At 38.6% G+C, this 12,471-nt stretch overlaps 1 protein-coding gene across 1 annotated transcript; it reads right to left on the bottom strand.

Moving 5' to 3' along the window:
- Positions 1–2,684: 2,684 nt before the first annotated feature.
- Positions 2,685–11,260, bottom strand: LOC116626638 (zinc finger protein 19-like). The gene is given in 3 exon segments (XM_032396063.1): positions 2,685–3,409; positions 3,412–3,850; positions 11,216–11,260. Coding segments are annotated over 3 exon segments (1,209 nt in total).
- Positions 11,261–12,471: the final 1,211 nt, after the last annotated feature.

Genomic DNA, 12,471 nt, shown 5'->3' with positions numbered 1-12,471 from the left:
AATGAAAGCACATAATACTACTGGAGACTCAGTTTGGGGCAGAAGGGACTGGAGAGGGGCTAGTGAGGGTAAGCAGATCCTGAAAGGTCTTAGAAAACATGGAAAGGAGTTAAGAATTCTTCTTGTGGCCTGGAACCTTTACAAAAAAGCAAACTCAAAGGTATGGTATAATTGGCAGAAAGCATAAGTTCTTTTTACTTTATTCTACTACTTTTTCTAATAACATAATTTTTTTTTGGCTAAAAGTCTTAATGAAATGTATAACCATTGTATAAGAACTCAGAAATGTAGAAGCCACAAATTACATGGGCCTTGAAAAAGAGAAGGTTAATAACCAGTATAGCACATTGTTCTTTTGTCAGAGTTAGGAAGGGTAGTGTCCCATGGCTTCATTTGGGAAACTCCTTTTGAAACCCTACATGTTCCATATTTCAATGAAGCGCTTGGTCCAAGGAAGAAGAAGGTGATGCTCTGGTGTAGATCCTGCTCTAGTTATCTTGGAGTTGTTATGAATTATAATTGAAATGATATTTCCTTCTGGTAAGTTACTGCTTGTAATCCCAGGGACAGGGTGATCATCCAGTTGCTCTACATTTGGCTCATTTTATCATCATAGCTAAAGTGTACAGTGCTGTCACGAGATGCAAATACTGTTTGAAGTGATCATATGAATGGGCATTAGCCCTGCCCTTACCTAAAGCTTGTCTTCACATTTGTCTGGTCCACACTTTTTTTTTTTTTTAAGATTTTATTTATTTATTTGACAGAGAGAGAAAGAGAGCACAAGCAGGGGAAGCAGCAGGCAGAAGGAGAGGGAGAAGCAGGCTCCTCACTGAACAGAGAGCCCGATGCAGGGCTCGATCCCAGGACCCTGGGATCGTGACCTGAGCCGAAGGTAGCCGTTTAACTGACTAAGCCACCCAGGTGCCCCTGGTCCACACTTTTGTGCCATTAGGTTGGGACATCTGATGAGAACTCAGTTACTATTTTAGGTATGTGTTTTCTTCTGGCCATTTTTATCAAGAATATTTAATAGGTAGTGTATACTGGAAGTTCCCAACTCTAGTGCCACAAGCCCAGGCATTTAGTGTGTGTTAGTGAAAGCAGGTCAGGCAGTCAATTTGGAAGGTGCATCCTGCATGCTAAAAGGCAAATGCTACTCAACTTTTGCCAATTGTTGTCGCCCAGAAAAGCAGGTCTTCAAACCCCAGAGCTTCCAATTTTTCTTCTCTCCTTTTCTTTTTTTTTTTTTTAAGATATTATTTATTTATTTATTTGACAGAGAGATAGAGAGCACAAGTAGGCAGAGGGAAAGGGAGAATCAGGCTCTCCGCTGAGCAGGGAGCCCGATGCGGGGCTCGATCCCAGGACCCCGGGATCATGACCTGAGCCGAAGGCAGCTGCTTAACCAACTGAGCCACCCAGGCGCCCCTCTCCTCTCCTCTCCTCTCCTCTCCTCTCCTCTCCTCTCCTCTCCTCTTCTCTTCTCTTCTCTCCTCTTCTCTTCTCTTCTCTTCTCTTCTCTTCTCTTCTCTTCTTCTCCTCTTCTCTTTTCCTCAGTAGGCTCCACACTGGGCTTGAACTCATGACCCTGAGATCAAGACCTGAACTGAGATCAAGAGTCAAGAGTCAGATGCTTAACCAACTAAGCCACCCAGGCGCCCCCCAGTTTTTCAATTCAAGCCAGCAGCCCAAATTTTTATGTGAAATTTCCTGCTTTTTTAATTGCTTAAGCTGAAAATTCAGTTCATCAGTTTATTGCATGTTAGCAATAAACAAGCAGAGAATAAATTAAAAATATACACATACACACATGGGTTGGATGTAGCTCAGGAGCTCCTGGTTTGCAATCTCTAGTATAATTAATATAATAGCTCTGCCTCCTCAAAATTCATATTCAAAAAGCAGCCACAGTGTTCTGACTGAAACACAGTTCTGTCTGCAGTTCTTCATTCACTGATTTCCCCTTACTTAATTCTAAGCTTCCTTAAAAAGGATCTGGCCTTCGCTTCCTTCCCTAGCTTTTTATTCTACCATCATCTTAATTGTCAGCTGATCACACATCTTCTCTGTGTAAAACAATTCAGATTTATGAATTATTGTCTGAGAGCCCTACCTGGGTTAGTATTTGCCCAGGATTTTTCATTTGATTAAATAAGGTGTTATTACTAATAGTTGCATTCAAATAAGCAGGGATGGATTTATTCTATTTTATGCTTCCAGCTTTTGTCATGTCTTAACCAGCTATGATGAGTTGCTTGTATATTAAAGACAGTTCTCTCTATAACACAACTATATCTGAAAGATTATCAATGATAACCATCTTCTTTTTTTTTTTTTTTTTCTGGCTTCAGATATGGTTTAATGTAGTTGTTCAAACAGAAGCTTTGAGGGTGATTGCTCTTTAACTCTGATTTCTTTTTTGCTGTGTTGACTTTCTCCTCAGCCTCTGCAAGAATCTAAGAGTTCCTCTCAGCTTTAAGACTAAGGGGAAAAAGAAGAGTATTTCTTCCTATTAACTCTTGCCAAGTCCTGGGACTGTAATTGGACCCTGTTGGGTAAACTACTGACATCTGAACCAACAGCTATGGCTTAGGGGGACGAACGTGCAGCTGAGCCAGGCCTGTGTCACACATCCTGCTCCTGGGTGGGAGATGAAATCCAAAGGGAAATGTCGTGTACTCTTACCAGTAAAAGGGGGTGAAAAATTCTGGGAGGCCAAAATGACAGATGTCCAGGACGACAGGTTTCTCTCCAGGGTGGACATGCTCATGATGACCTAGCTTGGAAGAAGTCCTAAAAGTTTTTTCATACTTGACACACTCATAGGGTTTCTCTGCAGTATGGTTTCTTTGATGCTGAAGAAAATTTCTTTTGCTAGTGAAGACTTTTCCACAGGCATCACATAAACAGGAAGACTCCTGAATATGGATCCTTAGATGCCTTTTAATTTGTTCCTGAGCACTAAAGCCTTTTCCACAATCTACACAGTCAAAGGGTTTCTCCTCACTGTGGACTCTCTGGTGCCGAGTTAGTTTTGTATGAAAATTGAAGGCCTGCCCACATATTTTACAAGAATAAGGCTTTTCCCCTGTGTGAATACGTTGATGTTGGCTAAGATGAGAAGTCCTTCCAAAGCTTTTGCCACACTCATTACATTCATAGGGTTTCTCTCCAGTGTGGATTTTCTGATGTCGAAGTAGTGGTGAATTACCAACAAAAGCTTTTCCACACTCATTACACTCGTAAGGTTTCTCCCCAGTGTGGATTCTCTGATGTATAACAAACCCGGAACTACTGGTAAAACTATTTCCACACTCTCCACAGAGATAAGGCCTGTCCCCACTGTGGATTCTCTGATGCCTGATCAGATTTGCATTATCATTAAAGGCTCTCCCACACTCTTCCATTGATAGGGCTTCTCTCCAGTGTGGATTCTCTGGTGCCTAATTAATGAAGAATTATCATTAAAGGCTTTTCCACACTCATTACACTCAAAGGGTTTCTCCCCGGTGTGGATTCTCTGCTGTCTAACATAGTAAGAAAAATAACTGAAGCATTTCCCACACTCCTCACATCTGAAGGGTTTTCTTGCACAGTGGATTCTTGGAACCTTTCCTTTAATATTTTTCACTGTGGGGATTTCCTGGTGCTTTTCTAGTTCACAGGTTTCTAGAAAGTTGGCTCTCTGAACAACACCCTTCTGCAAACCATGTGGCAATATCACATCTCTTTCTTCAGAAATTCCCTGTGTTGATGTGGACTCATTGCCAACGTTGGTCTCAGTATCTTTACAGATGTCTTTGGATAACCATCTTCTTTTGCCCAGGCCTTTCCAGACATGATATAACTATCATCTCCCTTTCAAAGACACAATGCAGAGTATTTGTTAATAAACAAAAAAAGATGGCTAGGAATAGCTCAACATTTTGGGTCTTGGGGATAAAGGGAGAAGTACTTAATGTTGCCAACACGTGTACTGTCTTGGAAACTGGTTAAACTCAAATATCTATATCAAGAATAATTATTCTGCTTATGTTATATTTGTAAGTTTCAGATAATCAAGGGTGGGTTTTTTGTTTGTTTTAATATACATAGATATATTTTAACTTCTCAAAGAATTTTATTTTTTGAATATAATTATGGAAGACTTATGTTGCAACCCTAATATAATAATAATAATAATAATAATAATAATAATGTAGTAGTAGTAGTAGTTTTAAGTCAATATATAAATGTTTTAAATTATATAATTTTAATTATTCAAACATTCCTTTTTGCTTTCAAAACTATCCCACTTTGGACAATAAACTACATGGTCATCTCATTTAATTTTTTCTGCACTCCAGCCATTCGAAACGGCTGATAATCTGCTCAGTACACTGAACTGTTTCTCTAAGCTTTTCTCACACAAGTTCCTCTATTTGGCATGACACCATTCCCACTTCCGCACCATTTTTACCTCCTTCCTTTAAAGTTTAATTTACACTCAGCATTTAATAACTGATATGGATAAGTGTATATGTGTGAATGTGGTAAAGAACAAATTTTCAGGTGTGAAGTGCTATTAATTAGTTAAATTTATGCTTAGTGTTTACTAAAGCAAAATTTAATTCAGGATCATGATCTTTAGAAAGCTTTGTATTATAAGAATCTGAGTAGGTGACTATTTTCCAACTTGATTTTAGCTTATTGATGGCTAACAACTTATATTTGTGTTCTCAGAGGCTAGCACAGTGCTGATATACAGTTGTTTAATAACCATCTATGATACAAAAGGAGAAAGAATAAATAAATGAATATGGATAAAAAGAAGAATGTGGTCCAACTTCCTTGGTTCTTCATCAACCTCTTGGCTATTTTTCCCCAAAGTAGAAACAGAGGGCAATGGGTTTTATCCTGGTTTCACATGAGGATTTTTCACCACCCACATATGCTTATTTCTAGTATAATATGAACTCTCTGAGAGGAAGGGACACCAGTGATATCTACATTCCATAATAGTGCTGCTCTCAATAATATCCTGCCATGTTTATTCTTCCTGTCCCCTCAGGATACAGTTCAGTTTCTTGGCTGTTATTCACTAGGGCTATGTTCCTTTCATTTGGTACTAGAGAGTAGAATGCAAGGTTTAATTTGCATTTTTCATTACTGGCTCAACTATATGGAACAAAAAAAAGATTTCTTTCTGACATCTCTCTTCAAGATAAGAAAATCAAAAGCTTGGGCTTCAGATGTAAAGTAGAAGGGAACAGAACAAAATTGTTTTGTCTTTGTCTGCAACATATAGAGGAATTGGTTCTGGTTTAATTCTGAAGAAAATAAGAACATTAGTCAGATACAATGCAATCGCAGCAGCTTTTTATGCCTCGGTTAAAAATACCACCATAATATGAGTTGCCAGTATTTTGCCGTCACTTGCTCTTGGAGCTCAAAAAAATGTGAGCACCAGCTCTTTGTATGAGAAATTTATAGTGGTGGTGAGGGAAGTTTCCAATATATATCTCTCCATGAGTTGTATGAAAGGTGCCCATATGTGCAGATTTGGTGGCACCTATCCAAAAGCTTGATGGGGAGAAAGAAATCATGTTGAATACATGTGTCAGTTAAATGGAAACTAAAACCTTCTCAAATCAAAGGAAAAGAGGCAAGTGCCTGACAAGAGGATATTAAAATCATCAGGCAGATTGTATGTCATTCTCTATAGGTCAGTAATTTTAGCTCTGTCAGGATCCACTGTATGCACAGATCCTGACCTTGCTGGGAAGGGTGGGTGAGATCAATATTTATAATCATAGTGGGATCTCCATGGAAATTCAAAGTGTCATCCCATCTCCTGAAATTATGAATGAGAAAAAAAAGTTAAGACATATCCAGATCTGATAGAGAAAATTTTAAATCATGCTATTAGAATATTAGAAATAGAGCAACAATATCAGTGTACTTAATACCATTGAATTGTACACTTTTAAAAAAGAGAGAATGTTAAAACTAGAATGGAAGACTTGGTATGTAGTACCAGCCCTTTATTTTATAGATGATGAAAAGGAGCTTTTTGAAGGTTAAATGTTCTTGGTAATAAGTTGTGGAGCTTGCCAGGGGTTTCATCCAGTGGTAGGGGAAATACTTCTCCACTGAAAAGTGTTTTGATTAGATTCCACAAGCCATGTTTGTTCAAATCCTCATTTCAGATATATTGAGTGCATAGTATGTGCTGGGCACTGGACAGTGGTTGGATATGAATGAAATGCTGCCAGTTGTAATGGTTAGAAGCAATCACCTCTTCTGAAATTGATGGGAGCTCCTCAGATCTCAAACACTAAAACATGTGCAGTGAAAACAGATAATTAAGATGGCATTTCACATCTAACTACTACTTTACTTTTTAGTAAGGGATGAGATATTAGAAAACTTTAGTCATTATCTTTTGAATCTTTATAAGAAAACCTTGCAAAAAGGATAATGAGGTCCAAGTGAGATGGGAAGTAATTATAAAATTTTTAAAAAATAATTTATTTATTTATTTGAGAGAGAAAGAGAGAGCACAAGTGGGGTGGAAGGGCAAAGGGAGAGGGACAAGCAGACTCTCCCTGCTAAGCAGGGAGCTCGATGCAGAGCTTGATCGCAAGACCCTGGGACCATGACTTGAGCCAAAGGTAGACGCTTAACAGACTGAGCCACTCAGGCACCCCTAAATGTTTTTGACATAAGTTGGATCTTATAAATATTAGAGCTATACGTATTTACTTATTCATTTTTTATTTGATGGGCATTTATTGAGGGTCTACTTTGTGCCAGACACTGCTTGAGATCTTAGACTCATAGATGCATATATGTGAAAAAGATAAAGGTCCTGTTCTTAAAGAACTCATAGCCAAGTCCAATGCATACAGGTGAAAGAACATAAAAAATTCTATATTACTCTATAAAGAATTTGTTTTGTTTGGGGTGCCTGGGTGGCTCAGTTTGGGGTGCCTGGTGGCTCAGTTAAGCGTCTGCCTTTGGCTCAGGTCATGATCCCGGGATCCTGGGATCAAGCCCCACATCGGGCTTACTGCTAAGCAGGAAGCCTGCTTCTCCCTCTCCCACTCCCCCTGCTTGTGTTCCTTCTCTCGCTGTGTCTCTGTCAAATAAATAAATAAAATCTTTAAAAAAAAAATTTGTTTTGTTCAGTTTAAATGAACTTTGAAAAATTAAATTTTGTAGCCAATAACAACTCACCTTTTTAAAATTAGAACCACTGATTAGGATAGAAATTGAATGCTAGTTTCTAAATTCCTGTTGGGAAGAAATCCCAAAGTTAGTAATGCAGCTCTCAAGTCATTTTTAAATTGAAAGTGTCTGTCTTGAGGTTTTCACACGGCTCACAGGTTAGAGTGAGGATCTTCTACGTGATTATTTTTTTCTTTTTTAGATATACCATTGTTCTCAGATATTTTCATTCAGATTTAATTGTCTGGGTGAGATCTAGACATTGGAATTTTTAAAAAAGTTTTCTCAGGTGATTCTGATATGCCAGTATTGAGAACTGCTGGTATAAATCATTGTTTCTCAAAGAGATTATACTCATTGTTAAGAACATTTTAGGTGGTGCTAAATCATTTTAAATTGTAATGGTTATGGTATTTAAATGTATATCAGAAAAATATATAAGTAGTCCATGGATATTGTTATTTAGGACAAACAAAAGATTATAAAAAGTGAGTTAGTTCAAAATAGATTATCTATGTATCTATCAATATCTGTATCTATCTATGTCAATCTGTCTGTCTATCACCTGTAAGAAGAGTATAGTTGGCAAAGGTTGTGAAATTGCCAGTATTTTAATGATAGACTTTTAGGTAACCCTGAGCTGGATTATGAGATAAGAGAGGAAATATGGAGGACCGAGGAATTTGGAAGATAAAATAGTTTTTTCCCGATAAGATTGACGATGAGCTGGAAAGCAAATAGTTTAAGGACAAAGATCATATTTTCAAGTATTCTTTGCCAGTTGTGCTTGGATCAAGATATTTAAAAATGAAAGGAGTATGTGGTAGAATTGATATTCTTTTGTGTAAACAAAGAAGCCTTTCTGATACTCTTGCCTTGTGTAGATGACCTACCCACGTCTCTAGATATGGACTGGATTGGGTTGACCATGAGATGACACTTCAGGCATTATTGTCACCTATGAGCATTGAAAGCATCCATAATGTTATAGAAAAGGAAACAAAGAGTAATCCCCAAGAAGTAAATGCTGCTTAAAATCAGTGTGGGTAAGCAGCTATTTTCATTGGCTCCACAAGGTGTCCTGCTAGCTGCCCTAAGAGCTTGTCATATGGTGAGTACTTCTGTGAATATTGACAGGGAAATCAATAATGGCAAGGAAATGAGTACTTGAGATCCCAAAAGGTAACTGTCTTTGGTTCAACAGAAAAGAGTGACACAATAGTTTTATCTTCTGTGGCAAGTTAATTGGCCAACAGTGACTGCTGGAAGAATGCATTGAGGAGCACTTTGAGGGTGAGTCCGTCTCATGGAAAAGGATGTCATGATGTGTTAGCGAGACTGTCAAGGCAGCTGCATAGGGGAGTGGCAGTACCATGGTCATATCCTCTATTTCTGAAAATGGTTATTCTATTGTTTGACGACATAACATCCTGCATAATAATCTTAGTCAGGGTAAACTTGACAATTTAAAACTAATAAACTCTTCTGAAAGATGGCCAAGTTTCTCACTGCACCAGATAAGACAGCATACATAGATGAGTGCTTTCTATTTCTGCTTTCATAGTGCATGAACTTCTGACTTTCAGTCTTGCACTTCGTTCTGTAAGTCAGTGTCTTCTTATTCCTTAATCTTTCTAGTTACTACATGAGACAAGTTTGGAAATCAAGTTGTTTTAAATAGCAGTCTTTATAGATAGCTGCCCCTCACCATTAATCTATAAATTAATATAACAATAAAGAGGTTAAGTGATCCACTTAAGTCTCTTAGCAGTGGGTATACAAATCTCAGCTGTCTTTCTTCTAAGGGAACTTGGGTACCTTGTTCTGGGAGGGAAGCCAGATACCATGGCTAAGTGACTCTGGATCCTGTTGTTTAATCACAGGAGTTGTCTTGTTGCTGAGTATGTATTTTATGGTTATTAACTTTAGCTATCATAAAGAGTTGACACCCAGGGAGAAATATGCTGGGATGAAAATATATACACATCTTCTTTCCATCAAGATATTTCTGTTAAGGAGACATCTCCTGATTGGAATTAATGTCCCAGTTATACTGGTATTCAAAAAGACATCATTTCTCCTCTCTCAATATCTCTTTCTCTCTCTTTTCTTTTTCACTCGTTCATTCAAAAATATTCAAAATATGAATGTATTATGAGTCAGGTACTGTTTTAGACTCCAGCAATATAGCACTGAACAAACAGACATTATTTTACCTCAAGGCTCATATATTCTTATTTCAAACAAACAAATTTAATTACACTAGAGAGTGATAAGTGAAATTATAGGAGAGTAAAGGGAACAATGGCAGCACATAGAAGATGTGGAAGGCGGGACACCAAAGAGGGCTTCCTAGAAGAAGTAATATTTTGGCTAAGTCCTGAAACCTAAAAAGAAGTAACCTGAGTGAAGTGAGAAGCTGAGGTATGAGCATGTGGAGGAAGAGGAGGGACAAAGATCCAAGGTTAAGAAAGAGCATGTCACTCAAGGAAGTAAAAGTCTTCACTGTGATGGGAATATGGAAGTGGAATGGGGAGAATGTGATTGGAGATTACACCCAACACCACAAAATATAGTATTTTGAGACCATTTTAAGAAGTATGAACCTTATCTTGAGAACAAAGAGGAGGTACTGAAGGCTTTAATTGGTCTGACATGATTAGATTTGCATTATAGAAAGATTTTGCTTCTTTTTCTTTCTTAACATATACATATATATGTATGTATGTATGTATGTATTTTAGAACATATCAAGATAGACTGAACTTTTTCAGGTGCTTGTACTGTGGGAAAGATTGGAAACAGTTCCATAAACCCTAGCAGAAGATATATAAATTATAAGTTGGGTACATGACACCCAAAGCACAATGAATGTGACAAAGGTCTTGTGACAACTTTGTTCAGAAAATACTGCTAATTTATTCCCCTCTGTGGTGATATCATGGACATCTCTCCCTTATTTGTAAGATCTGTTGCTGAATGGACAAAGAAAAGGAGTCACTCTGCCTCCCCTTGATTAATTGTGTCTCTTAATTGTAAGTAACAGAAATCAAACTTAACCTAGCTTAGGCAGGAATGGGAACTTACTAGTTTATCTGTTGGAGGGGCTGGAGTGACTGAAAGCAGAGATTCAACCCATCTTCCTATTTGTTGACTTTATATCTCAAGCCGTGTTATCCATGAGGAAGGAGACAGATGGCTGGCTTTTCTGATGTCTTGGATTAGATTCTCTAGAAGCAGACTTCCTGAGAGGATTTATTAGAATGTGTCTCTGGAAAAAATCTCATAAGAGCATGGAGACAAATAGACTCAAGAAAATTATAAGAAAAAAGCTGTCCTGAAGTAAGTTGGAGAACATATATTTTTGTGGCAAAATTTCCTGAAATTGTGGTATTTTTTTCTTCCAAATTTCCTGGCATCCCAGGTCTAGGAATGAGAGAGCAGGTACAGGGACTGACCCAGAGTTTGTGTTTGCTAAGTAGGTGTGATGGAAGAAAAGAGGTGTTTGGGAAATGAGGATGTTGATGGATATCATGCAAATAGAGGGAAAGAAAGACAGCTGGATGCTGTTGGGGGAAAATACAAGAACAAGGGGAACTCTCTGAGGAATTAAAGGTGTGGGGAGCTGAAAAGAAAGGGTGTTTATATTAGGTTCCTATTGACTGCCTCAAAATTAGTGGATTAAAACAATAGAAATTTATTCTCTTATAGTTCTTAAGGTCAGAAGTCAGAAATGAATTTTATGTGGCTAAAATCAAGGTGTCTCCAGGACTGATTTCTTCTGGAGGACCCATGGGTGAATCCATTCTTGCCTCTTCCAACTTCTGGTGGATGTTGGCATTCCTTGGCTTGTGGCTACATCATTCCAGTTTTTGCTTCTATCATCACATTGTTGTCTCCACCTCTGTGGTAGCATCTCCCTCTGTCTCCATCTTTAAAGGACACTTGTGATTACCTCATTGGTTCCGCCTGGATTACATTACATCGGCAACATTCTTTTTACCGTATAAGTTAACATATTTACAGGGTCCAGCGTTGGCATGGACATGTTGGAGAGGGGTTTTTTCAACCTAACCACAACATTGAATTCAGATTGTAGATTGTTTATGTTCCAGTTTTCATCAGTGGAACAGTTCCCAGTGAAAAAATATTAGAATCGAAGTATAGACATGAGTGGGTATGAATGAAGATCATTAAGTCAGTCTAGAAAGTAAAAAACTAGGGCATTGGATGAGCCATTCTCTTGAACACTGGAACCATCAGGATATAGACTGGACTTGGGATGCCTTGGGACAGTGGTTGAGTAACTTGCTGTAAGTCACACAGTTTGTAGGGGCTAGAAGTATGCTTCTTTATTACTTTTACCAAATATTGAACATTTACTTCTGGGACACTTATTAAAGAAGAGAAGACAAGGAGAAAGAGGAAGTCTGGGGCACCTGGGTGGCTCAGTCAGTTAAGTGTCTGCCTTTGGCTTAGGTCAGAATCCCAGGGTCCTGGGATCGAGTCCCACGTTGGGCTCCCTGTTCAGTGGGGAGTCTGCTTCTCCCTCTCCCTCTGCCTCTCTACCCCCCATCATGTGCTCTCTCTCTGCTCTCTCTTCTCTCTTTCAAATAAATACAATCTTTAAAACAAAAGGAAGAAAGAGGAAGTCCATTTTCTCTCTGTTCCAGGGCAAGTTTGATTATATTCTCCATTTGCACCTCTTTTTTTCATTCCAGCTCTCCCTCTGACCCTCACAGCACAATGCTACCAGATCTATTCTGAGCCCTTCTCTGCTTTCTCAGCACCCAAGAATATTTACTTCTATGAACAGGATCTTCCAGGGTCTCCTGCCCTCTCATTTCCAGTTGGGTTTACTACCAGGGAGCCTCCAGCAGGGGATCAGAAAGGAGTATTGGTGTAATTATGTACCCACCCCCCACTCCAGCCCTGACTACTATGGCCCTGGCAGTGACCGAATATCTCTATGGGCAAAGCTTCTGTGTGGTGGACTCTTTCCCAGCTCCAGGTCTTTCTGACCTCTGGTGACTCTGTTCCCTCTCTTTGCCCCACCAGACTCAGTTTCCTGCTGTTGCTAGATTCTGGGTGCTTCATTATCCTGTTCATTCCTTGACTCTGTGGAACTCTCTGTAAATACTCTCCCTTGGATGATTTTCAGTTAAGCCCTTTTGACTGTTTGGTCTTTTTCTTCCTGAGACTTTGGTATTATAGGGCATAATTCCAGCTCTTCAAAGTATTTTCCTAAGTTATCATTAT

This window comes from Phoca vitulina, unplaced genomic scaffold (genome assembly GCF_004348235.1).
Source record: "Phoca vitulina isolate PV1807 unplaced genomic scaffold, GSC_HSeal_1.0 scaffold2, whole genome shotgun sequence".
Classification (NCBI taxonomy): domain Eukaryota; kingdom Metazoa; phylum Chordata; class Mammalia; order Carnivora; family Phocidae; genus Phoca; species Phoca vitulina.
This window is presented reverse-complemented; position numbering and strand designations above follow the sequence as displayed.